Genomic DNA, 26,394 nt, shown 5'->3' on the forward strand with positions numbered 1-26,394 from the left:
CAGAGCAGGCTGGGCTGGTGGGGATGGTTTCACTCTCAACAGCTCAGGCATCAGTATTGGAAAAGCAAGACAGGTTGTGGTGAGGTCTGTCATGGCCAGAAATGCCGGGGTTTCACTGCCACCAACACCACAGTGAGCTCAGGTGTGCCAACTCATCCTTACAGCCAGCTCAGGCACGCTCAGGGATGGTGTCCAGCAGGGGCCCTGCAGAAGCACAGGCAGTGGGAACAGCCCTGCCTGGCACAGTATCAAATTTAAGGCTCTGCAGCTTGCTACTCCAGAATCAAAACATCCCAAAATAAAGCTTGAAATCTTTCTTTTTATGTTCAGTGGTTATGCCATGAAGGGGCTTGCCAGCACAACAAAGACATGACATATATCAAATCATGGTATGGCACACAGCAAAGCAGGATATGGCACGAAAGTGCAAAGCACAAGAAAAAAAGGAGGATCACAAGGTATCAGCAAGCAAGGACTGAAAGCTGCTGAGAGCCACTTCACACATTGCAGTTCTCACCATGTACCTTTCAGCCATCCTCCGTCGTCAGCACATCTAAAGTTTACATGGATTTAAAGAGATGCTGAAAGAAATAATACAGCTCTTAAAGGGGTTTTAATAATCTCCTTCTGTCTCTCATTATATCTCTGGGTTGATAACAAGGCTGCTTCCTGCTTTACTGTTTTTATTAGTTTGCCCTTTCTTTCATTCACTTACTCCTTTTGGTCTGGTATTATTTTCCTTTAATGGACTTCATTTTCATTTCTCTTGTCAGGTTTTTAGAGTTGCTGAGAATCTAGGAGAATCTTTGTTATATTTGTTTAAATTTGGGGTGGGGTTTTTTTTTGTTTTCTTTTCTTTATGTTTTCTTAACTCCCTTGAGAGAAGACTCAGATCCTGGTACTTGAATATTTCTAAATTTGTTCTTGCACTGTTATCCCCACTATTTATGTTGTATTTGCTACAAACATACTTCTACTGAATAAGAACAAGTCTGCAGCAATTTTATCTTTGCTCCTAAAGATTCAAGAAGATGCTTTAATATCTTTTTTTGTTTCTTTCTGTTTTGTCCAAAGAAATGTATGGACAAAGGACATGATGAAATATGTGAAATATGGTATTTCTGAGGATTATGTTAAGTCACATGAAATGATAAAATGTTCCTATTTTTGTAAATAAGTCTTGAATAAATTGCTCGTTTTCACATCATGTTCAACTATTGTTTCATATTCTAGGCCTTCCTGTTCAAGCACAAGTATATAATATCTTTCATTACAGATACACCTCACAATTTCTTTCCCTGTGGTGTCCTCTGTGCATACATTACTCTGTACAGCAATTTAATTTTAAATGCAAATTCGATTTTGTTTTGTACAGTATTATACATTAGCATGAGCACAGGGCTTCTTGGATAGATGTTGTTGACACCAGAGCCCCAGAGCCCCTTGCAGAGCAGGGTGGCTGCTGGTGGGTGCAGGGTCCCACTGCTGTCACTGGACACATGGGATGTGTGGTGCTGCTGTTAGGCAGGACTTGGTGGCTGCGCCATCCATCCTCCTGCCACAATCTGTGCCGGGCCACAGCTCCTTCAGGTGGGATCAGAGCACAGGCACAACAGTTCATTAGGAAGATATGGTGTCGAAACAAGAACGAACTAAGGAGCTTTCTTTTCAGGAGTTTTCATTGCACTCCAGGCGATAAGCATGTAACTTTTAGCAGTGGTAAACTACACACTGCACTGGGCTTTGTTCAGCACAGAAGGTTAGATGTGGTGGGTTTGGGTTCTATGCCAGGGAGAGCAGATACTTGAAGACAAATGCTGTATTCTTGCAGGGAATTTCTGGAGATTTTGTCACATCACATAGGTCTCTGTGACAAAACAAAACAAAAACCCACTTTGATCAGCTACTTATGTTTCTCAGTTTTCCTTGAAGAGAGCCTGTGTTTCTTGAAAGCTGAGATCAAAGTCACTGTAAGCTCCCTGATCGGAAGAAAAATTGCAGAAAATTACATAGGTTCTTTTTATTTTATTTGAGGTAATGGACAGACAGGGAGAAGGAACAAGGAGAAAATGGAAATGTCTCTGAAAGATAAATGGTTAGAAAACCTCCATATTTGAAAGAACAAACATGTCTGTTTGGGTTTTTTTGCTTATACTTCATGTATTTACAGTAGTTATAGCAATGTTTTACACTGGAAAAAGTAATGATGCTAACATTCTTGTAAGAAGAGATTGCCTCAAATAAAACTTCAGAGGCAGCCGAATGAAAGAAGAAAATAAGGCTAAAATATGAAGCTTAATATTGCCAGGGGGCATCTGGTGTGTCAGTCAGATGAATGAGGTAAGCTGATTTATGCCCTAAAAACTTTAGCCAAGGTGTTCCTGATGGTTTAATAGACTGCTGGCCTCCCACAGATCATTGCTGGCTGCAAGGGAGATTTTGCTGAGGTAGAACTACAATCGTTTGTCTCCACTGCTTGTGAGCACTCCACAGCTCCCAAGCTGTTTATTTTTTGCCTTTCTCCCTTCTATTGATTTTGGGTTGTATTTTCTTTGCAGTTATAGTCAGCAAATGGCCAACTAATAAATTTATATTTCCAAGCTGTAGAGAGGATTTGATTTAGCAAATAATTTTTACCATTTGGAGCAGTTTAAAATGAGTTTTCCAGTTGCCTTTGCAGTTATTTTCCCCCTCTTTATGCCATTTTGCTGCATTGTCATGCTTGTTGTCTTTGATTCTCGGAAAGCAATGCTTTAGTGGTGACGATGGGATATTGCCTCATTACAGGCTTCCTTGCCAGATGTGTTCCCTCAGTGCCAATTACTGTTCAGCAGTGGATGCTGCAATAGGTCAAGCTGTACTTTTTGCTCTTTTTCTTTCACATGCATTGCTTCTGTGCAAAGCACTTAGGGGCAAATTGTGCTCCTGCCTTGGTGATTGTTTCTCTGCTATTCAGGGGGACCTTGTGAGGGGATGCAGATATTCTCTGGATGTGTGGAGCTCCACAGGGACCACTACCTGCTGGTGAGAGACATAGGGCCAAGGCCATAGGAGATCATCAGAAGCTAAAGTTTATAACTTCTTAGCTGCTCTGTCTCCTGAGGGCCAAATTGCTCCTCCACATTTTGCATTTCTCCTGCCCTCTCTGTTTAGCTCTGGTGTAGTGCAGAGATTCTCTCTTTCAGAGCTAATGCTTTGAGGCAAACTTGAGGCAAAGCATGGTGGTATCAGCCTCTCCCAACCACAGCAACTGTGAGAGCAGGTGTGCTGAAAACAGGGGGAGCTGAGTACTGCAGGAGTGGTGACCGTGTCACTCCTGCCTGCTGCTGCCCTTCCATCTGTTCCTGCCCCGGGGACTGGTGGAGGCATCGTGCCCAACCAGTTGGCCATTGGAGTGCATGAATCCAGTGTGAAACACAGGAAAATCAGATGGAGAGCAAGGACCACATCTGCCTGATCACTGAAAGAAGCTGTGTGGCATGGCACAGAAACTAGAAAATCATTTCGAGCTGTAGCTTGAAACCCTGTCACTCATTGTTTAATTAAACATTGAGATATGTATGACAGGGCTGGGAGTTAAACTTTGCTGTGTGGTGGGTGTTCTCTGAACTGCTGAATTCTCTTTTTTGGCTGCTGGTGTTTTAACCCAATATGGCCTATGGAGACTGCAAGGTCATTTTCACAGGTAAACACCTCAAATCTGTAGTGTAAAGCCAGGCCCAGGAGACCTTTGATCACCTGTTAAACTCTTATGTAGCAGTCTTTGTAGTTTTGCAGTAAATCTGTTTATAATATATTATGTGTGTTCCTAATTATAAATTTGGAACAAAATTCTCTGTCAAACAGAGCTTTTTGTACTGGGAATTTAGGCTAGTTGCAATGTTGGTTTGGGGTAACTGTAAAGATACTGAAGTAATTTCTTGAAATACAAGTAATTCTGAAATACAACCAAAATGATCGTTCAAAAGCACATGTGGGCAAATGCATAACCAATATACAATATTGTCACAATATCAATATGACCATGATAGTGTAATTGAGAACAGAATCTTGTACTGTAGTAACAGCAGCATCCCTACTTTCATGCCCTCACATTTGAGTTATAATTTACCAACAGGTCTTTAAACTGATGGAGAGGTTGCATTGGTGCATCCTTTAAAGATGGTATTTTTCAAATGAAATGAAGGGCCAAACTGGATATATTGGAAGAAAAGGTTTAGCATCTCTGTGTACAAGCAAAGAAGCAACTTCATCTTGTGGGGAACATGCTATTTTTACTGCTGCCCAAGACAGCCCCTACCCCTCCCAGAGCAGCTTTGCCCATGGCTCAGTGACGTTTGTAGCTCTGGGTCTTAGGATCCTCTGCAAGGAATAACACTGCCTTAAAGAAACTGCTCTTTGGCTGGTTGCTTTCAATTTTGCTGCCTCAGTGAATATCTTTGGTTACTCACTTCATTACTTTGCAAAAGCTCTGAAGCAAAGGCAGAATTTATCAGTGACACCACGTATAAATTGGAAGAACTGAAGGGAGAGATTATGTGAGACCTTTTAATATAAAGAACTGTAGTATAAGTTAAGAAGATTATTTTATCCTCAGCTCCTCTGACAGGTCCCCTGTTACATAAGTGTTCTGCTTTTTCCAGTTAGGTATTGCCTAAATGTCAGTCACGGCCATTTCCTGAAATAGGAACACTGAGTTTATTTAATTTGGGGGGTTTAAGTATTTTCCATTTCAGAATAATAAATACATAAGATATAGGATCTCTTCTATGCAAAGGCTACATTCTGGTAATATACAGGAGTATGTTTAGACATATTAAAAACTTCTTAGTCATGATTTTAAGAGTAAAGCTTTGATTTTTCTCCTGACATGGCTACAGCAAGCTTTCATGTCAAAAGAAACCCACTGAAGATGTTGATTCAATGGGAAAGGGGTGAAATGTCATACTCCTAACTACATATTTTCATTTTCCAAGCTCCTCCTAGAGAACTGACAGAAGAAGAAAAGCAACAAGTTCTCCATTCAGAAGAATTCCTGATATTTTTTGACCGCACAATACGTGTAATTGAGCGAGCTTTGGCTGAAGATTCTGACATCTTCTTTGACTATAGTGGCAGAGATGTAGAAGAGAAAGATGGGTCAGTTTGGAGATTTTTTTGCTTTTGTAAAATAAGTTCTATAAAGATAATTCCAATAACAGGAAGTCTTAACTTTAAACTAAATTTAACATATTTATAGTTAGGAAAAACTCATAATCTCTTCAAGGCGTGGGTCACTTTGTCATCTGAAATGATATTGTAAAATACCTTTGTGCTTTACTGATCTGGGTTTTGGGCAGGTTTTTTAATTTGATGTATTATTCAGCTGGTTAAATTTTTTGTTTCATTTTTGGGATGAAATTTAAAATTCTGGAAAAATAACTGAAAGAGATAAATGTGTGTATACACATGTACATGTAAATGTGTACATTCCAGTGGTGTACGTGTGTATGCTTCTGATATTTTCACAAATTCAAACTGGTGTTGTTTATATTCTACTACTGCCTCAGGTCTGTAATGGATCCCACTATACCCTGCATTGTGGGGATGAAAATGATCTCCCAGAGCGTTTGCAATCTAAACAGCTAAGACGAGAAGTGACAAGTTTTGTTTTCAGCAATTGATATAGGAGCAAAGCAGTAAAACTTGTTAATTGGAGAGGAAATATTTAGGTTGCAACAGCTATGTGTCTGTTGAAGCCTCATGGCAAATCAGTAGCTGCATTGTGTGGAATTTACTGGAGGTTAACCCAGAACAGCTGAGTGCATCAGTGTGGCAGTGTTGGACCAGCACTGAGCTTCAGCCTGTCCTGATGGTGTCACACAGCATCTGCTGTCTCCATCTCTGGGAGGAGGTGCTGTACCTTTAAGATTTCAGGAGTCATAAGTAAGAGGGATTTGGTTATAGCTTGGAGGTGAAGGTTCAGAAAAGAGAGAGCTGAATGCCAGGGCCAGGTTCATCCTGAGAGACAAAGAGGGCAGAGATGGCCCAGGGTGACCCAGAAGAGTCAGGCAGGCAGTGAGAAATTTTAAAATGTGGTTTTGTGAAACGGATCTAAAATTTGTTTCTTGTTGCATCATTTTCAGCCAGTCAGTGAGAGCAATTAAATCAAGGTGGCAGACTTCCCCAGGCTGAGCAGACATATGAAAACTAGTCAAAAACTTTTGTGCTGCTTTTCTCAGCATTTGAACCGTGATACTTGAAAGTTTGTCACTTTATTTAAATTCACACAGAGATGTTCAGGCGGGAGCCAACCTTTCCTTTAACCGGCAGTTTTATGATGAGCACTGGTCAAAGCATCGTGTGGTCACCTGCATGGATTGGTCTCTTCAGGTAAGGTGTGAAGTTGGGAGACACATTTCCATATCACTTCCATTCTCCCTATAAAACTTACAGACAGCCTCTGTCTGGTCTTCTTTATGCAAAGCAGGATGTTATTTTTGAGATAACAGCAGGGCCCTGCATGAGTGGAAGCACGTTTCTGTATAAAGAAGAGTAGGGGGCAATAATGAAGCTGTCTTTTTTTTGTATATGTTACTTGGTCTTCAAAATCAGGACGTTGTGTTAAAACCCTAGGTTAACAAACCTACCGAGATGAAGTCTTTACTTTTCCTCCGCCTTTCACTACTTCAGCCAAAAATGGAAATTTTTTAGGACAAAAAGTTTAAAATTAAACTAACAAAAATTAATTTACTAAATATGCATAACTAAATTAATGTACTAAATATACATAGTAGTATATAAAACTAAAAAAATAATGGTGAGAAATAAAATAAACTTTTCTCATATACTAAAACTAAAAATGTGAAAGTATCTAAACAATTTGGAAAGATTGAAAAGAAGTCTTTCAAAAACTGCTGGGCCCTTTTTTCAAGTGATAGAAGAAGAGGCTGCAACTGCTCTGGGTCATGCTAAAGCAGCATGCCTGGCATGTTTCTCTGCACTGCAAAGCATTGCCATTGGAAAATAAAACTGATGATAGACCTACTTAAGCTCTCCAAAACCAATGCAATCACATCATCAAAGTACAGAAACCAGTTTAATTAGTTACTCTGTTGGGGAGCTGGGATTAGCAGACATCATCACAGGTCCTGTTAAATGAATTTGGTTCTGGATTTACTCCAGCCCCCCTTGTCTTGTTTCATCGTTGTTAGCCTGTTCCTAGGTTCTGGCCTGGAACAAAGCATCTGATTTCCTTGGGGAGAGAACCAAGGAGACTCTGCTCCTAAATCCACCATACAGATATAACAAAACTGCTGCAAGAGGACATTGAGTTCAAAAATGCGAGCACAAGCCAGTCTGCCTTCTTGGCCTCTAGCCCAGCCTCAGACATGCCATGGGTCTCCAGAGACCTGGTGCAGCCTGGTGTGGGTAGTAAAGGTGCTACAGATGTAGCTCAGCCCAGTGTTTTAGAACAAGCTTTGCCTAATCTTAGAAGGAGCAGCTCTTTCTGCACCACGTTAGATATGCACATTAACAGAGCAAGTGCTCAAGGTCAAGCACAAAAATGGGGTGTGCAGGCTCGAGAGAGGCAGTGGATGAGGAGCATGGGGACTTTCAATCCATGTTGCTCTCTTTCCCCTAGAAATGGCAGCAGAGCTGCTTCCATCCCTCTGGGTGCTTCCCAGGCAAGGTGGCAGCTGCCTGCACAGAGGATGTGGAGGAGCAAAGAGGAGAAGAGTCGGGGGCTCCCAGGGAGCATGGCTGCTAGGCTGAGATCTGGGTGGTGCACAACAGCCAGCTGCAGAGAGGCTTCTTGTAATAGCCAGCCTGCACCCCATGTGTGAAATGAAGGATTTATACCTTTGCTTTCATACAAAATATCAGCCTAGCAACAGGTATGCACTATTGTGATGTGGGTGGCCTTTAAGCACATATGGATTTCCACAGAAATCAAATATAAGCCCGAGGAAACACTTATCTTAGGTTGTTCACTTGTTCAGGGGCTGGAAATTACATGGAATTCTTATCTGATATTTTCCTAACAGGCAGCTCTTACTGTATTCCCAGGGCAGCAAGAAAAAAAGCCGCCTCAGAAGAACACTGCCAAATGTAATTGTTCAGCCCCTGGGGCTTGAAGGCATGTTCTGCTTCCCACCTCTTTGTTCCAGGGTGGCCCCTCCTGCCTTGCTCTTTGTTAACTCCTCATGCTCAGCTCCCTGGCACCCCAGCAGGGTGCTCCTCCGTGTGGGGGGCTTCTGCACGCTGCCCTACAGTAGCTTGGGAGTATGGTGTTGCCTGCTGTCTTTCCTGCTTTGAGTTGTATCCATGAGACAAGAGCCGGAGCCAGACAGAGGTATTTCACCTAACCACTAGCTCTGCTGCTCACACATGCTCCAGGACATGACAGTGTCCACTGTGCCAAAGAATAACTTGAATAATCATGGGAACTGCAGAACACATTGCTCAATTTTCTGCGATAAAACTGCTGCTGCGAAACAGCCTGGAGGCAAATAGAAGCTTAATCAAACAAAGGACATTGATGCATTGATTAAACAAGTTACTCTGTTCCCAGTTACATGTAGAATACAGTCTCAAACATGTGGGATCATTCATACCATTCAAGTTAACCCTCTAGCCCCTTGATTCTTTCACAGAGCAACAGGAAAATGGCTAAGGTGCTTAAGGATCTTAGGGAAAGGCTCAACAGACAGATAGTAAACAGAAAGAATGATAACACCTTACTCTGTCCATGAGACCCAGCTTAGATCACCTAAAGCCAAGAAAATCATGGTCTCAGGGATAGTGATGTGTCTTTTCTTGACCCTCAGGCCACAGCCCTGAATGAGATTATGCACAGCACCATTTCTATGTTGCTTTCTGTTGCAGGACATTTGGGCACCTGGTGAGGACTGAAACTGTGTGGATTGAGTGTGCAGTGCCAGAGAGAATTTAGGGTACTGCACTTAGCTCTGTTTTTTTGAGAGTCAAAAAGCCTCATAATGGTGTTACCCAGCTAGGTGTAAACTTTAAACTGTGTTTCCAGTCAAATACATAAACTGATTGCAAAACCTACCAATAGACCAGCAAGATATGAGTCAGTGTTTGTTTATGGCCAGACGTTCAGCAAACCATGCTCACTAGACTTCCCAGGAGCATGAATGATCCTCAAAGTGCTCCAGAATTGGTGCTTTGGACTTGGTCCCACACCTTAGCTGGTTGTAGTCATGCTGGCAGGAGAGCTCATGGCTACTGCCTGCCCACGTATCTGCCCCTTCATGACTGCAGGCTCAGCCACTCGTGTGAATGGTCCCCAACCTGCTCAGCCAAAACGTGATGCCCTGTCAGAGCACACTCTGTTTACTTGGACAAGGGCCAGTGTGGGATGAAAAGGTTCAAAGGAGAAGCTGAGCTGGCTGTTCAGAGGTGGCTGTAAGCTCTGCTGCAGTAGTGAGAGAGGGGTGAGATGGATGAGGGCAGTTGAGGGCAGGGCTAGCACAGCTGTGTCCAGAGAGGTGGTGTCTCAGGTGTGGGATTAATCCACCCTCAGGTGTCCCTCAGGTCTTGATGAGGGAGAAGACATGGTTGGTCTAAATCCATGCAAGTGAATGGGGTGCTAAATCATTCTTACAAGCTGTGCCAGCAAACAGGGTCTGGAGAGATGTAGGTACAATCTAGTCAGAATTTCCTTAAAATGAGAAAGGGGCAGGCTATGGTGTCCATGTGTCATTGCTGATTCTTCCACACATGGGTCCAGGCTCGTTTGGAGTGATGAGCTTGAATAGAAAAATCATCAACTCTGTGATACATTATCCATGGAAGTGTACAGAATGTGGGAAGCAGCAGCTGCTGGTTGCAGAAGTTACAGCTGTGTGCATTATTTCTTCCAAATGGATTTTGAGAGCACAGAGGTTCCGACCCCAATAATAATGATAGAAAGGGTGATGGTTTGAGGTTTTTTTATTGTTAAAGTGCCTTTGGACCAAATTCACAGCTCCCAAATGAGAGTTCCTTTGTCCTGTTTCCCTTGAATCTACCAGATGCACTGTTCTCTTGTACAGTGGTGGATGGTTTGGCAGGAAGTTACCTGGGAAAGACAAAAAGTGACAATAATTTACAGATACTGAGAAATTTTGAGGGAAAGCATTTCTAATTTACAAGAGGAGAGTGTGGGTCCTGCAGAACTCAAGCTACTGACTCTGTCTGCAGAAGCCACATGCTTTTCTGTGGACATGCCATAATCTCCACTGCCTTATCCCTCGAAATAGGCAAACATTTAGAGGGAAGGACAGAGATTACCAGAGGTTCCTAGTGTCAAACATGTGAGAGTGGACAACTGGGAGTTACTATGTAGACAGAAAGTAATTGATGCTTTGTGGATAAATCGTTGCTTCTTATGGTGTTTTAAAATGATGCAAGGTCATCAAGAGAGTGAAATTATGATTTTTCATATATGATATTATGTTGCATATCTACTATACAACAGTGGATAATGGGAATACAAAAAAGTGTGGCTCTGATTTTAGAATGCTCATTGCATCAATCTTACTGAGTCAGTGGAATTCAAGGTCACCCTGTGCTTTACAAGATGACCTCAGCATCTTGCAAAATTGAGCTTCTGTGAAGAAAATGTTTTACTTGCCATTTGAATCATCAAGAAGAGCTTTCAAGTTGATTTTGTGCATAAGTGAATAAGAGTGCATAATGAAATAAGAAAGAATAGTTTTCAGGAATGCTGAAAAAAAAGTGAATTTCAGAATAAAAGCAAGCCAACCCTATGGTCATAGTGTTTTTTTATCAAAATTAATTAAGAGAGCAGTTTGACCCTGAAGAGATGTTTAAGCAAATACATTAAAAATATTCAAGCTTTTGAACTTTTCCTCTTCCTTCCTTTTTATTCCGTTTATAAATATTTTTCTGGTTGTCTTTTCTTAAGAATTACCTGTAGAAAATAACATTGCCTTTGTGATATTTGAGATAAGTGATAGAGAGCAAGTATCAGGGGCTTTAAGGTTGTTAGGGATGAGTAAAATATAAAACCGAGATGAAGCAGAATAATATGATTGAACTAGCATGTATTTTAATTAAAACCAGATATTGCATATTTAGTGTAGATTATTTCTGTCTAATATAATTTTCATCATCCATGTTATTTCATTTGCATTTTCTTTTTCTTTCTAGTACCCTGAACTGATGGTTGCATCTTATAACAATAATGAAGATGCTCCACATGAGCCTGATGGGGTAGCCTTGGTGTGGAACATGAAGTTCAAGAAAACCACACCAGAATATGTGTTCCATTGCCAGGTAAGGCTGAGGAAGCCATTGGTTTTATGCTTTAGATAAAACAATTTACTACATGGTGCATCTCTCCAGTGTCTACATGAAAAGGTTAAGGTTAAAAATGGGCATTTTTAGTAAAAGTACAAGTGACAGTCCAATGTTTTTAGAAGGCAACCAGCCTTCTCAAACAAAAGCCTGTCAGGGCTGCATGTCATTCTTTGTCTATTTAAAACAGTCCCTAGGAGATTTAGTTCATAAATCCCTCGCACTTGTGAAGTTACTGTGGTGTACCACTTCCTCATCCAGGCAGTAACACATGCCTTCCCACCCACGTTCACTTCCTCGCATCCTCTGCATTCAAGCTGCCTACCCCTGCCTTGGTTCTGCTCAATATCATGTTTTGCCTTTAAAATTGGGTAGTAAACTTTGCATTTTTGGACATGTGTCTGACTTCCAGCTTGATGAAAATGGTCTCGATTTCAAGAACTACTCCACCAATTCCTTTAGGTCAGTCAGTTTAACTGTCCTTTAAGTCAGCAAAATAGTGCTTCACTTCACTCGGTGCTACTTTACAATTATGCTGGCTTAGAAGTTTATGGACAATTCAAAAATAGTTGAGTGTTTTATTTCTGCATGTCTGTTTACTCCTCTTTTGCCACTGCTTTTGTGTGTGAAATGGCACAGCCTCATATTGACAGAAGTGTTCATCTCACTGGCTCTATCTCCATCAAACTGTCCAAACTGTGGAATGGGGCTTGGGCCAAATTTCAAACCTCTTCATTAATATCCCTCTGTGGTAATTAAATACAGGACAGTGGTATTCAAAAAGCCATATGGAAAAGTTTCAGCAAGTAAAACTTAACAATCAGAGATTAGTAAAATGCAGATAATTCTGTGGTAAAAATTGCTTCTCATGGAAGGATATGTATTACCTGGCTAATTGTGTAAGCTAAGTGTCATTTTACATTTGAGGACCAAACATCTTTTTGAACTAAGTTTATGTTTGGACTTGGGTACATTATCAGATGTAACATAGTGGGAGGGAGTTGCTGGAATTGAAGTTGCTGCTTCAACCCGATTAAGTAACCTTTAATTCTGGGCATATTTTTCTAATTTGCTGTACTGAAAAGCAACTTCACAAGAAGTTTGAGCCTGCAAATATGCCATACAGATTTATATACATAAATGTGTGTGTGTGTGTGTGTGTGTGTGTGTGTTACCTTTGAAAGAGGGTTTGTATTTTCCTGGAGATCATATTCATCAGCCAATGTGTTCTTTCAGACTGCTTAAGGTCTTAGCTCAGATCCCATGTTCAAATTCTTCTATGATGTAAATGCAGCTTAAAGTTTTGAATAAAACTTCCAAGAGAAGAGATGGCATTTCTAGGAAGGATAATCCTTAAACTAGGTTGATTTTGCAAGATAATGACCAGTTTCAGGGGAGCCCTCCTGTGTACACAGAGGAAGATTGACAAAAGCCATAACAATTTGTTCCATTAAAGTTCTATCTAGATACACTTAAACAGGAGAGGTATGACTTACTGCATTGAAAACAATGAGACAGACTACACTGTCCATTAGAAAAATACACACAGGACAAAGTGGTGGCCAGGGATTTGGCATGGCTGAGCTTCTGTCTAATCCCCATATGGTTGGATGTGCTCCCATTTAGAACTGGAACCTTAAAATCGGTAAATCGAGAGACATACATGACACTGTGCTTGCACATGTATCCTGGATTCACTCTCTTTCAGCCAAAAACATCAGTTCTGCCCATGGGAAATATTTATTTTCTTTTCAAACTGACCATAGATAGTTTGCATTATAAGTCCATTATGAGTTGGATCTGTCTTTGAACCACCATTATAGGGCTTTTGATGTGGAGTATCTTCTGCATATCTTCAGATCAGATGGGGATACCCACATGTGGTTAAATGGGGAAGCAGAAAGTATGCAACTTGGTCTCTTGACCACAGGTTTTGTTGTAACTGACTCAAATGGAAAATAAGAAAAGAGTAGTATCTTAGCTCATAGTCTGGATTTCAGTTCTATAGATCATTGTGTTATTCTGTTAGTGGAAACTAACTGTATAATTAGTCAGCCCCATATCATTTGTATTATCATTTTTCTAGAGAAACATTCCCTTGTTCAGTCCTGATTCAGTTATTTCTCTAGGCCTCTGAGAGAGAGGCCCAATTTTGTTTCACCAAACCTTACAACAGTCTGGCCCAACAGCTATAGACAAACACACACCTTACTGTTATAGCTGGGTTGCCCAGATATGACAAACACAGTACTTTGAGTGTATTTCCCCAATAGGCCTCTGGTTTCCTTCCCAAAGACTTTCTATAAGAAGTTGGCTCAATAAATCCTACAAGATGCTGACTAATACATCTTTTGCCTTTCAATTTTTAGGGCTCAGAGAGCAAGACACAAGGAAGTAGAAATTCATTTCAGGTGTGGCTGTCAATGAGCTTTTGCAAGCCACTTCTGAGAAGCCAAATCAATAAATAGGTTTATGAAGGCATTTCTGAGAAACTTCTAAGAAATTTCACCTCAGGCGTTCTGCTCACATCAATGGAGGTAGATCTGTGAAGCATCTCTGGATGGCTAAAGAGCTGTCTGGAGTGCAGCAGGGAGAACTTCAGATACCAATTGTGCACATTTGGTAAATTCTTGAAGCTAGAACCCTTAATGTTTTCCTGTCTCTCCTCTTATATTATCCAGATGCATACCATGGAATTTCTTCATTTGCTCTATCTCCTTCTGAGGCTGTTTTTAATCTTACATGGGGGAATGTGAAATGTTGAAAGTTGCCAGAACCAAGGGGCTTCAACTAAAGTTGTCTATCAGCCATGACAGACAATGATGTAAAAATCTACTGGAAGGATGTTTTTGCCTAACTCCAGTCAGCAAAACATTTGATTTTGGCCTTCAAATGTGAGGGGTGGTGTATTCTGTAAATATGAAATTCTTACCCAATTTAAAGTCATAGTAAATTGTTGTCTCATTAATACAATATAAGTAGTAGTAAATTAGTAAATTTCATAGCTCTATGATGTGTTGTGCTACAAATACTGGATTCAATTTTAGTTAATATTCATTAAAGGAAAAATCCCAATTGGTCAAGTGGACATGCTTACTCATTAATTTGTGTGTGCTGCCATGTGTTCTATCAGATGCTTTCTAAAATAGTCCTGATGGCTGCTACTCTCACCTCCTATGGAATATTTTTTTCTTCTGTATGTTTTATTTTTGCCCTTCTTTGGGTTATTATATTTCTGCTTTATGTGCTGACAGTATTTTAGCTGTGACTCTCAAATTTTTTCCTCTGTACCTCATCATACATTTCTTTACCACAAGGTTAGAAATAGGAAAACAGGGAAGAATGAGGGATTGGGTAATTTGTTCATTTGTTTTCCTATGCAAGCAAAAACTCTTGTCTCAGAAGCAAAACTGGAATGGGAGGGTGATATCATTTTCCAAAGGAATGAATGCTCAATGTTTTCCTTAGGTAGTGAGAAATAAATTGGGCATGCAACTAATGCTGCAGAGTGCAGACTGGGAATATCTCTGTAGGGAAGAGTCAGGGATGTCCTCTTCCCCCATGCTGGAGCATCACATACTCTTGGTATAATCCAGAGCATTCCAAAGACAAGACACATGCCTTTCAGAAGTACTTTATGAAACCATGCAGATGAGTCATCCCTAGTTGGGTTGGTTTGGCAGTATCCAGAGATGGAATGAATTCTGGCAACAACATGGAAATCACATTGACTCTCCCTTGGTTTAGTTGGGAGAATTTTAAGCAGTGGTTCACACTGCATCTCTCAGCTACTGCTGATTTCTGTTTAGGTGGGGGTGACAAAAACAAAAATAGTATCTCACATTTATTGATGATCTGACTCAGCATGAGCTCAACCCTATATTGATTTCTGCAATGTATGTGAACATTCCTGTACCATTGATTGATAGAGTAGCACCAACCATATTTCTCAATATTTCTGTCTTTATCAGAAAGTGCTTTTATGTTCTTAATGTGTTTTTCCCCTGAACATACAAATAAAAATCTACATTACCCATTCATTATGAGGATTATTTGTACTACTCATTATCTTTACCCCTGATGTTGTTTCTGTTTCATGGTGGTCTGATCTAAGCTTTCTAAACCAGAGTGACCTAAAGAAGTATCTGAAACTTTGCAGCAACATATCTGGTCAAGTGAGGCAAATGGGAACTCAGAGTTTGCAGTAGATGGGCTAGTAGATAATAGTCTGAGCTTTATACCCCTTCTTTCAGCAGGGCCTGTTAGCATGTGTACAGCACTGCTCTTCTATCAGATCTCATATCTTTTGGGTAAGAGCTGATCTGCAGAGACAGAAGTCACAAGCAAAAGAAATAATCAGTGTATCCAAGGGACTGAGGGTATTACAAACAATTTCCTTTCTTCTGGAACTGAAGAGGGGTTATTAAAGTTGGTTGAGGTATCTGGATCTTAGCCTCAAACATCCATCATTTCAGGAGAGAAGGGGTGGAGGAGGAAGACAGCTAAATATATTAGTTTCATGCAAATAAACCAAATTGAATGTTACTTTCTGATCTGGAGGGTTCTGCATTGTTATTGGAAAGTAAGGAATTCTGCTTTACTACACCCATTTTAATGATAACAGAAACAAAAAATTACTGCATTGACTGTCTTTTGATTTATTATGGATTATTTCCTGATCTTTGTCAGCTATGTCTTTTCCAAATGTCTCAAAAAGGCTGTGAGAAGTCCTGATCTGACACTTAGAAGCAACTACATTCAGTGTATTTTTAAAGAAGAAGAGCACATACGAAGAAACTTTTATTTGAGGAAGCAGTAACCATTTAGGAGTTCTTTCAAGGAGTCAGATTGACTTTTAGTATAATCACAAAAGTATTTCAGCAGTATATCACTTTCAGTAGCTGCAGCTATTTCTGTCCTTTTCCTAAAATGCTATGCAGTCAGATTTACTTGGTTAGTTCCATCTTTTTACTAAACTGTCAGGTTTTTTTTGTGGGAAAGAGGATTTGTGTTTTCTATTTTAATTTCAAGAAAAGCTGTCCATGCTTGGAAAATATTGGTGGATTGGGTACAGAAATCAGCTACTCAGCTGCACCACAAAATGTTTCATTCTCCCCTAGCTTTTTTGTAGTGGCTTCCATACACTGCCATTAAGTTATGTGTTTGACCACTCTTCATTGCTTATCCTGGTGTGGTCTTTCCCCTTTCAACTAAATGGATGGAGTCATAAATGCATATCTAAGAATTAGATGCATTGAGGTAAGGGAAAGGCTATATTTAGTGGCAGATATTGGCCAGAGTTGCCTTATTTTTTTTCCCTGATTTGGTTCCTTTGTTGTTGTCTGCTCTTTCAAAATCAACATACATTCCTTCAGATGTGCCTTTTGCTCCAGCAGCCTGCCTTCTAAAGGTGCAGAGCACCCAAATCCACAAGACTTGTGTGTGGAACAGGCTGAGGTAAAAGCCTGAATGACTAATATCCTCCTTTTCCTCTTGTCCTTGAGTTTCCTTCTCTGTGGAAGCCAGACTATAGCTCATTCCCTCCAGAGCTTCTAAAGAAAAGAAATACTACAAGAAGTTTAGGAAAGTCCAGAAAGTAGGGTTGGAATACTGTAAAAATGAATAAAAATTTCTCTTGTAGTTATAATGGTGCTTTTCCACAAAAACTTCCTCATGTTGTTAGCACAAGTTTCAAGCAAGGATGCAGTTCTTCAGAGACATACAAGAAATGAAAGACCCTGAACTATCTCTAAGCCTCACAAACTTTTCTAAGTAAAATCAATCCAAAAATCGAGCGTGTCTAGTTTCAGAGCTGATTTATCTAATTCCTCCGTTTCTAGTGAGAGAGGGTACCTGTGAGCAATCTTTGAAGGGCTGTAAATGTCAGAGAAGACGTGGTTCTGAGCTGACTGCAAATTTTCCCAAAAAACCCACAAACCCCTTCTTTGGAAGAGAAAGTTTTTTCCAACCTGAGTTTCCCCATGACCCTATGATCCTAAACATGAATTAGAATCTGCCTTTTTTCATAGTAGTTCACTGGTAAATGGGCCTCTGAATGTCTGCCTGTGAAGATGCTGAGACAACTGTCGTAGTGGGAACACCTCAGCACCCAGGGTCCCAAATTTGTTGCTGACTTTTGTAACACATACCAAAATGTTGTCAATCATACCAAGAGGGGCTTCTTCAGAGATAAAGGGGCTGTTTTCTTTTCATTTCAGTTTTGTTTGCTGCTGTTCATCATTGGTAGGATGATCTTTGGGGAGCTGTGTAAAGCTCTGCTGTTTTCTCTGGAACACTCTGTTGCTCTTACATTTGTGCCTACATGGTTATCTGCACATTGTAATAATTATTGCAGATGCATAGTTGTGCCATTTTGAATTACAGTTTGGGGGAAGTTCTAATTCTAAATATGTGATTGGGGAAGAAGAAGAGTTTCAGCTACAGCTTGTGATAGAAAGACATAATTCAAATACATACTTATTCTATTCCTATTTAAAAACTTTTGTCCTCTGCCATGTTTCTGTTTGGAATGTGGAAACAGAGAGCACAGTTTGTACCATGTCAGTAAGCAAGAGCCCATGTCTTGGCTCTTAGGCTTTTGTTTTAGATTCTTCCTTCTGTTCTCAGCTGATACCAGTTGTGGTTTTCTGGTCCTCCCATTGGAGGCTATATCACTTCTAGCTTTTGTTGATTAAAAGTAACTATCACTTGGCCTAAGATTAGTGCCCCAATACTTGTGGAGAGATTGTGTGTGAGTCAGTAGAAGTTACACTCACACATCTGAAAGCTAAGGATAGTACTTGCAAAATGTTTTTTAGTGACTTAGGTGAGAAGAGAGACCTGCATGCAGCTGATTTGTAGTGTGGGACAAAGAGGACCACATGGACAAGGGATGGAGTCTCCTGTCTCCTGTCAAAGACATCAGTGGGGGAGGACAGAAATGATACTGAAAATGTGAAAATGTATATTCTGGCTCAGGTGCCACAATGTCTTAGCCAGTCCTGAAATCACCAGTCTTGCTTTACTGTTGAAATGCCACAGTTGTTAGGGTGGAATCTACTAACATCTGCAGTTCAAAATGAAGTATGCCATGTTTTCCACATAGCCCTTCACCATTCAGTCCTAAAATCTCTTAAAGCTGATTTATCTCCACAAAACTCAAATCATTATATTTTTCATAACAAGAGTGGGAGAAGGAAACCTTCTTCCAGGCAAGGTCAGAGAGCAAATAAGCACCATTATTTAGACTAAAGGGATGTCACAAAGTTGTGTACCTTCCCTTGTGTTTTAACTGTGTCTTTACAAACCCTTAGCAAAGCTGATTTTCCATGATGACTTGGATCTCTTGCTGTCTTGTACAGAACCCTGAAGAGCAACACACCCATCAAAGCCAATTTGTATAACAAAATAATTGTACACCGTCAGTCTGTGAAATGACTTCTTATACAAAAGGTGGGTGTAGTTCCCTTATAAGTAATTAGCATTCTGAATTATTTGAGGACTGTGTTTATCCATACAGAGTCTTCTAGCAACAGAATGCTCCTTTGCTTAGAGCAAGGCTTAACACAGATCATCATCCTCATTTGAAACTGATATTTCAATTATGAATCAAATAATTAGGAAGTTGCTTGTCTTGGATAGAAAATTTCAGGTGGTTCTCACATCTAAGCCTTTTTTGAAGGAGGTAGATGTTATACACTTAAATTATACACTGTCGCTACTAGCAATATCATTGTGCTTTTTGCAAGTGTGAAAATAGAGATTTGTAATGAACCTGTACTTAAAGATGCTATTTCTCTCCCTAAAGTTACGTTGTCTTCCTTTCAGACCAAATATAAATAATATGTTGGCTACTTGAAACAGTGAACACTCAATTTTTTATTTTTTAAGTTTCTTTATTTCACTTTCTGAATTATTGCATTATACCTTTCTGAATTACTGGCATCTAATATGCAATTCAGAGAAAGCCTAACTTTTGAATTTGCCGAGTTAGACATGCAATATTTTTAAACTTTAGCTAGCTAAGGGAAAAAAAAAAAAAGATCTCAGTCAAAAACTATATTTCATAGGAGAAAATTATAGTGATATTGATGGTTTGCCAAAACCTCAAGCAGTGACAAAATCCACAGTGTCCCAAAAGAGATGCCTTTGCAAAACCACTCCTTTGCAGATGGCTTAAATTATTGATACTTACAAACACATGACATTATTCATTCAACTCAGAATTTTGAAAATCTCTATTGATAAAAAAATGCAGATTTGTCACACTATCCCAAAATTGCAGAAAAAAAAAATCAAATCCTGCAATTGTTCCTGGGGTTGTTTTATAGTTTAGAAGTTGTTGATTTGGTTACATTTCAACATAACCTAGTGTAAAAAGGAAGGAAGGAAGGGAAGAAAGAACCCAATTTTCCTTTGTTGATATGAACATTACATTTTATATATTTTTTGTATATTTGAAACTCCCAGTGCTAAAAGGGAACAAGAAATGCAGGATCAGTTGTGAAATCAATAAGTCACTGAGATCCTTCCATCAATTTTTTTTCCATAAAGGATGTAAAATACCATGCAATTCCCTAGCTGCACTGCAAATGATGGATAAACAGCCATAGGCATGACTTTTCTGTTTGGGTTATGTAACTGTTCTCATTGCAAACTACTTGCAATGAAGAGTACATTTGGTCCAAATTCAAGAAAATTATTTCACCTCATGGTATTTGTCTCTGTGGGAGCTCTATGCGAGGAGTGAAGCCTTTTTTTGTGTTACCTGGCACAAAATATAAAACAGTTACTCTTCTAAATTGCTGTAAAAGGCCCCAGAAGCCAAGGAATCCATCATTACAGCTCAGGATACAACTGTCCACTGCCTTAAGTCTAAAATCAACAGTTTTCTGCCCTCTGCCCCCATGGCTGGATGACTGACAAGTACTTCCTTAAAATGAACTTTTGTATATGGACAACATTGATTTAACGATGATTAACACTCCTGGCTTCCCACAGAGGGAAAGCAGAAGCACGTGCCGTGTGGCTGAGATGCTGATATTATCCTTGGAAGATGTTTCCCATGGGGCAAAGAGAAAGAAAAGTTCAAGTACATTTATTTTAGCGTAAAATGACAAACTAATGTCCTACATACAAGAAGCAATATGCCTGTAACAATTTGTCATATTGGAGAGATCAGAGTGTTTTCATTATCTCTACAACAAAATGTGCCAGAGTGCATTAGGACCTGTGATTAATTCATTTGATTGCTCTTATAACACCATTTAGGTTTTTTGTAGCTAAGAAAAATATCAATCCCACTTCAGTTCCATATTGCTCATGAACATATGCTAAATCACCAGTCATTTTATGGAGAGAAAAACATGTTTAACATTTGCTATCTCATGTTTACATCTGTAAATAAATAGACTAAGCCAAATTTTGACTGGAGTTGTGCAGAATGACTGACGTGAGTTTTCTGGGATAAATCCATTCTTCCTGGCAGGATAAAGATGCATCATGAAACATCCCATCACTGGTGTGAGTGAATGACCCAGGGATGCTAGTTTTTGAGCAAGAGGTGGTCCTCTGATACTCCAGGAGTCAGCAGCTGTAAGATGGCATCACTATGCTGATTTAGTGTTACTAAGGCTTTCATCCTGAGACTTATCTCAATCCTTTCTCCTCTACAAGATTACTTATGGAAAAAATTGTAGAAACCAAGCAGCATTGCCTTGCAGGTGATGAAAGCAGGATATGAATTTTCAGAAAACTAAGGTTTGCTTGGAGAAAGGGGAATTAAAAATTGTCCATAATGAGTTTCATTTATTCCTCTGTGATCTTAGTCGCTTCCTAATGCTCTATGGGTGCAGAGTCAGGCTACTGATACTAGAATCTCTACACTTATTTACTGTAGGAGACATGAACAGTGTGAAAACAACTCATCTTTCCACCCTCATTCTTAAATACAGACTTGCCTGTGGTATCTTCTGTGTTTCCACTAGGTAGCTGTTTATTGTGCCTCTCAGTCTCTCAATCTCCACATCTATGTGAAATGCTAAATTAATTTCCAATAATTTCCAATTATTTCTAATTACATAGTGACACTGCTTATAAAAGGTACATCAGTGGAAGTGATGGATTTGGGCAAATATAAAAGCCTGTTAGTCTTCATATGACTGACATATCTACCTGGACTGGCATTGTCCTGTGCAACATCCGCATCTCAGCTGAAGAGACATGGGTTTGATGGATGGAGCACTCAGTGGATAAGGAATTGGCTGAATGGCTGCACTCAAACAGTTGTGGTCAATGGCTCAGTGTCCAAGGGGTGGCCAGTGACAAATGGTGTCCCCAGGTGTCAGGGTTGGGACCAGCTCTGTGTAACATTTTTGTCAGCAGTGTGGACAGTGGGATTGAGAGCACCCTCAGTGTGTTCACTGACCACACCCAGCTGTGGGGTTTGGCTGACACCCTGCAGGGAAGGAATGCCATCCAGAGGACTTCCATGGGCTCCAGAGGTGGGCCTTTGCAAGTCTCATGAAGTTCAACACAACCAAGTGCAAGGTCCTGTACCTGGGAAGAGGCAATGCCAAACAAAACACAGGCTGGACTGAGAAGGGATTGAGAGCAGCCCTCGGGGGAAGGAATTGGGGGTGTTGGTGGATGAGAAACTCAACACGAGTTGGCAGTGGGTTCTCCATCCATGGAGACAGTGAAAACCCAGCTACACACAGTCATCAACAACCTGCTCCAGCTGATCCTGCTCTGACCAAGGGATCGAACTGGACAATCTCTAGATGTGCCTCCCAACAGTGGCATTTCAGTGAGTCTGACACTTCATACTCATTTTCCCTTCCCTGTCTCTGATATTGATGTGAAAGTCTGCCGGGTTGAGGCTGTCTTTAAGTCCACAGAGACTTCCCAGGACCACCTGAACATCAGGCTCCTTCTTTCCTCACAGAATGGAGGTCATTTGCTCTCAAAAGGCCTGAATTTAAAAATTGCTTGTTTAGAAAAGCACTTACCAATTTGCTTGGCTGTGAACAGGCTTCTGAGTCATTAAAATAATGACGAACTTAGAAGAATTAATTACAATTAAGTTCATGGACTTCTGAGAAAAGATGGACTTACTTAAGTTCTTTCCTCATCTGGGGCTTTAAAGTGTTCTTGTTCTTGTTCTGTATATTGAAATATATTCAACCTTCTGACTGTGCCTCAGTTCTCATGGCCTTTACATTTCTTGTGGAGAGTTGGACTCAAAGCTACACTTGAGATTTATCTGTGACTCTCTTGCAAGCAGCTGTGACTATTACACCCAACTTCACAGGCTGAGTTGTAGATAATTGTTCTTGCAGCATCTGTACTGGTTTCTAATTCATCTGTGGCTTCACATAGTTTGGTTGATCAAATGCATTGGTTTGAGGAACTGCGGCCATAGAAACCACAAAACCATCACCACAGCTTGAAAATAGCTTGTGTTTCTATTCCTGTTTTCCAGATCTGGAATTTGCTATCTCTGTGGGCTCTCTAAAGTCTGACTCTGGTATTTCCAGAACTTGCCATCAAGTGATTATCTGTTGTGCTTTCACTGTGAGGAGAATAGTCCAGGACACCAAAATCCCAGCCTAAACTCAGTCTCTTCTACTTCAGCATAGTGTTAGATGGGAACCCCTCTGGACAGGGACTCTTAAGCCTCCCTCCTAAGGCCTGGTCCTGGTTCCAGCAGGAAGGAAATTCTTCCTGGACAAGCGTGCAGCATTAAGGAGCTTAAGTCTTGAGACAAATGGTTGGGACACTTCATGAGCATGGGGCTGACTGCCAAGATTACACCTGTGTTCTATATTAGATAATATCAGAGAGATAATAGGCAGAAGTAATTCAGGAAGAGTGACCAAAATTCCTGGATTTGTCTCTCACAGCCAGGATCCCCAGGTAATTGCTAGATGGAAGTGGCTTCACCTTCAGAGATGCTTTAGGAGTTGGCTAACTGCAACACTTAAAGAAGGCTTTGGTTTGCATGATGTTTTGAGTATGTGCCTCTCTAGATCTGATTTCATCTGCAGTGCTTAAAATAAGATGCTTATCTGGCATTTCTAACCATTGCACCAAGTAAATTTTTCAGGTAATGCTATTATTTGCCCAGTTCTGGAGGCCTTCATCAGACTGAGATGCTTTAGTAGGGATTTTGTTACAAACCCATCATAATAAAGTAGTCTCTGTGCCACAAAACTTGCAGCTATAGTTAGCAGTGGTGGCAGGCAGTGACACGATGACCCTACATGTATAGAAGCTCTGGTCCAGAAGCCTTTGGCTAATGCTAAGCTGAATCCAGTGAGCTCTGCTGAATGCAAGCTGCATGCCAGACTGCCATGCTCAAGCTGACACTTACCATCTGCTCCAAATTGTGGCCAGCCTCTGGAATGAGCAGGAACGGCAGACGTTCTCTGCACTCCACCCACAGACACATGCCCTCAGGCTCCAGGTCTAAAAGGGTGGTGCAGACCCATCACTTCAAGCTTGTCAATAATTTAATCAAAACAATTAAGGGTGCTCATGAATAACTGTAGAGTATCATGACCTAAATAAAATAGACAAACCATGGAAGATCTTGCTTCTCCAGCATACAGGCACATGGACATTAATTGTTTGACCCTGAGCTCTGATAACCAGCCAGGTCCTATTCCGAGAAAACAAACATATTTGGGAACTTAGCATCTAAGTAGTTGGGTGGAAAGAAAACTTCATTTTGATGTGCTGTTGTTATGAAATTACTCCTTATTTCTTCAGGCTTTAACCCACTCATTGTCGGTCTAACAAAGACAGTATGATGCTCAGCAAAGACTGTATTTTCAGGCTTGCATGTGCATGCAGTAATTCAGGGTTACTGAATCAACTGCTTGTTGCAGTCATGGATAAAGGCATGTAGGATCTCTCTGTATACAATTTGTGAAATATCAGGATTATCTGCATTTGCAATACAGCAAGCAATTTTGCTGCTTTTTCGAGTCACCATGGCACTGCTGAATTAATAAGAACAGCAAATGCACTTTGCAGAAGGGCTGAAGTGCAGATTCCCTTTTGCAAAGGCAGTTTGTGGACTTTTTTCCTGATTATTTTTCCCTTGTAGTTACATGGGCTGAACCTGCAGTTACAGAGATGAAAGCAGAAAGCTTCAGCTTTCTGCTTTATTTAAAATGAAGTCATAAGGCTGGATATTGCCTTTCTGCAGACAGAGTGCTCTGATTCTATTGCAATACACAGATGTCAGCACTGAGGCTAGATGTCAGCTACCTACCCTGTAAACTCTGCTAAGAAAGGCTGCATTTCCTGACATACTCTTTTCCTTCTTTTTAAGGACTTAGTACTTTTTCAATAAAAATAAATTTAATTTGTGGCTACATTTCAGCTCCATTGGTTTGATGGTATAAGTGGAGCAATACCAGCTTTGGATTTAGAGCAGTCGTGTGGCTGAGTCTCTCTGTGCAGCTTTCATGTGGTCTGGTGAGACATTCTTAGAATCCCCAAACATTTTTGAAGATCCTAAACTGGAGACATTCACAATTCTTCCCTCCCTTTCTACCATTAATCCTTCATGTTTTAACAAGCACTGAAGTTAATACAGCCTACACTCTTTCCTGTCACACTGGGCCCCCTCCCTCCTTTCTTTCTCTTGAATAAAGCAATCTGTTCTTTCCCTTCCATACACTTGTAAATCAAAGGGGTAGATGTCGACACACACCATAACCAAGTATAAACTTCCTTTTTTTAATTAAACAGAGTTCTGACATTTGGTTTGAAGAAGTGTTTGTTTGGTTTTATTTATTTTTTTAATATATGAAGGATGTCAACTGCTTTTATTTTATTTTTAGTAGAGACAAATTTTGTATGGTACCACAAATAATCTCTAGCACAAAATCTTTCAGAAGTTATTTCATAGTTTAATAGGAAGACAATTGGAAGGGAGCAGTACAGAAGTCTTGGAATTTGAAGCTTTTAGAATTAAGAGGTTACCTCTTTGGTTAAGGTTTTTGTGCACATAAATCATGTTTTAACTTCCTTTTCAAATGTAATTTCAAAACCAGCTCTAATTCTGTCGCTATTCTCTCTGCTGTTTTCTTATTACTACTAATTATACTGAGACAGTTATATGAAACACAGAAAATATCCAAATTTACAATAGCAGGTACTAAAAATGAACAGGACTCTTGGAAGGAACACAGGCTTTATTTCAGTGTACTTTGCTCAATAGCCAGAGCAAAGTCACCCTAAACTTGCCTCTTTCAAGATATCTCACACCTTTTGGGGTGCAAAACCAGGGAAAGGTCCCTAAACCAGAGAAAGTGTTCAGATCTGATATTGTTACTTTCCATGATTATTCTCAGTCCATGACCAGTCACGAAAAAAGGACTCTATTTAATAATTCAGTTGCTGTTTATTTCTAGATGATGGTTTTAATCCACGTTTGCAGTCCCTATGATGTAGGGATGTGTGTATATATGTGTGTATAGCAGTGCAGGAATGAAATGGTCTCCTGGTTGCCTGGTCAGAAGAAGGCTGGGCAGCTCTCAGAGGGACTGTGAGTGCTTAGACTCTGTAAATGCTGCTTTTGATGAGCAGGACTGAGAACAAAAGGTTATGAGTAAGTTGCATGGGTACTTCTGGCTTTCCTCTATATTTATTTATTCCTCAGGAGGGCAGACATAAGTGATCAGTGGTTCAGTCCCTGTTCTTCAGTTCCCATGGATGAAGGACTATGAGTATGGCATCTTTTCATGGTTTTAGCTAAGGAGCATTACCACAGCTTTGTCCCTCTGCTCTCAGTCCCTCAAGCATGGAAAAGGATCTGCCACTTCAGCAAGAGGGCCAGCTGTGTCCTGGGAGGCATCAGGCACAGCATTGCCAGCCAAGCAAGGGAGGGGATTGTCCTGCTCTGCTCAATGTGTGCAGTTTTAGCTGCCACAATATAAAAAGGACATTAAACTATTAGTGTCCACAGGAGGGCCGTGAGGATGCAGAAGGGTCTGGAGGGGAAGCCATATGAGGAGCAGCTGAGGCCATTTGGTCTGTTCAGCCTGGAGGAGACTGAGGGGAGACCTCACTGCA

The 26,394-nt window shown here is 40.4% G+C and overlaps 1 protein-coding gene across 7 annotated transcripts in view; it reads left to right on the forward strand.

Annotated features, from left to right (window-relative positions):
- Window positions 1–26,394, forward strand: part of DYNC1I1 (dynein cytoplasmic 1 intermediate chain 1) — a 183,459-nt gene that overhangs the window by 104,882 nt on the left and 52,183 nt on the right. For all 7 annotated transcript variants that reach the window (XM_088161933.1, XM_088161939.1, XM_014878487.2 and 4 more), the window contains exons 8-10: window positions 4,977–5,139; window positions 6,273–6,372; window positions 11,161–11,286. In XM_088161933.1, the coding sequence (XP_088018059.1) occupies window positions 4,977–5,139; window positions 6,273–6,372; window positions 11,161–11,286 (389 nt within the window). The remainder of the gene's footprint in view (window positions 1–4,976; window positions 5,140–6,272; window positions 6,373–11,160; window positions 11,287–26,394) is intronic.

The sequence above is a fragment of the Sturnus vulgaris genome, chromosome 1 (genome assembly GCF_052056855.1).
Source record: "Sturnus vulgaris isolate bStuVul1 chromosome 1, bStuVul1.hap1, whole genome shotgun sequence".
Classification (NCBI taxonomy): domain Eukaryota; kingdom Metazoa; phylum Chordata; class Aves; order Passeriformes; family Sturnidae; genus Sturnus; species Sturnus vulgaris.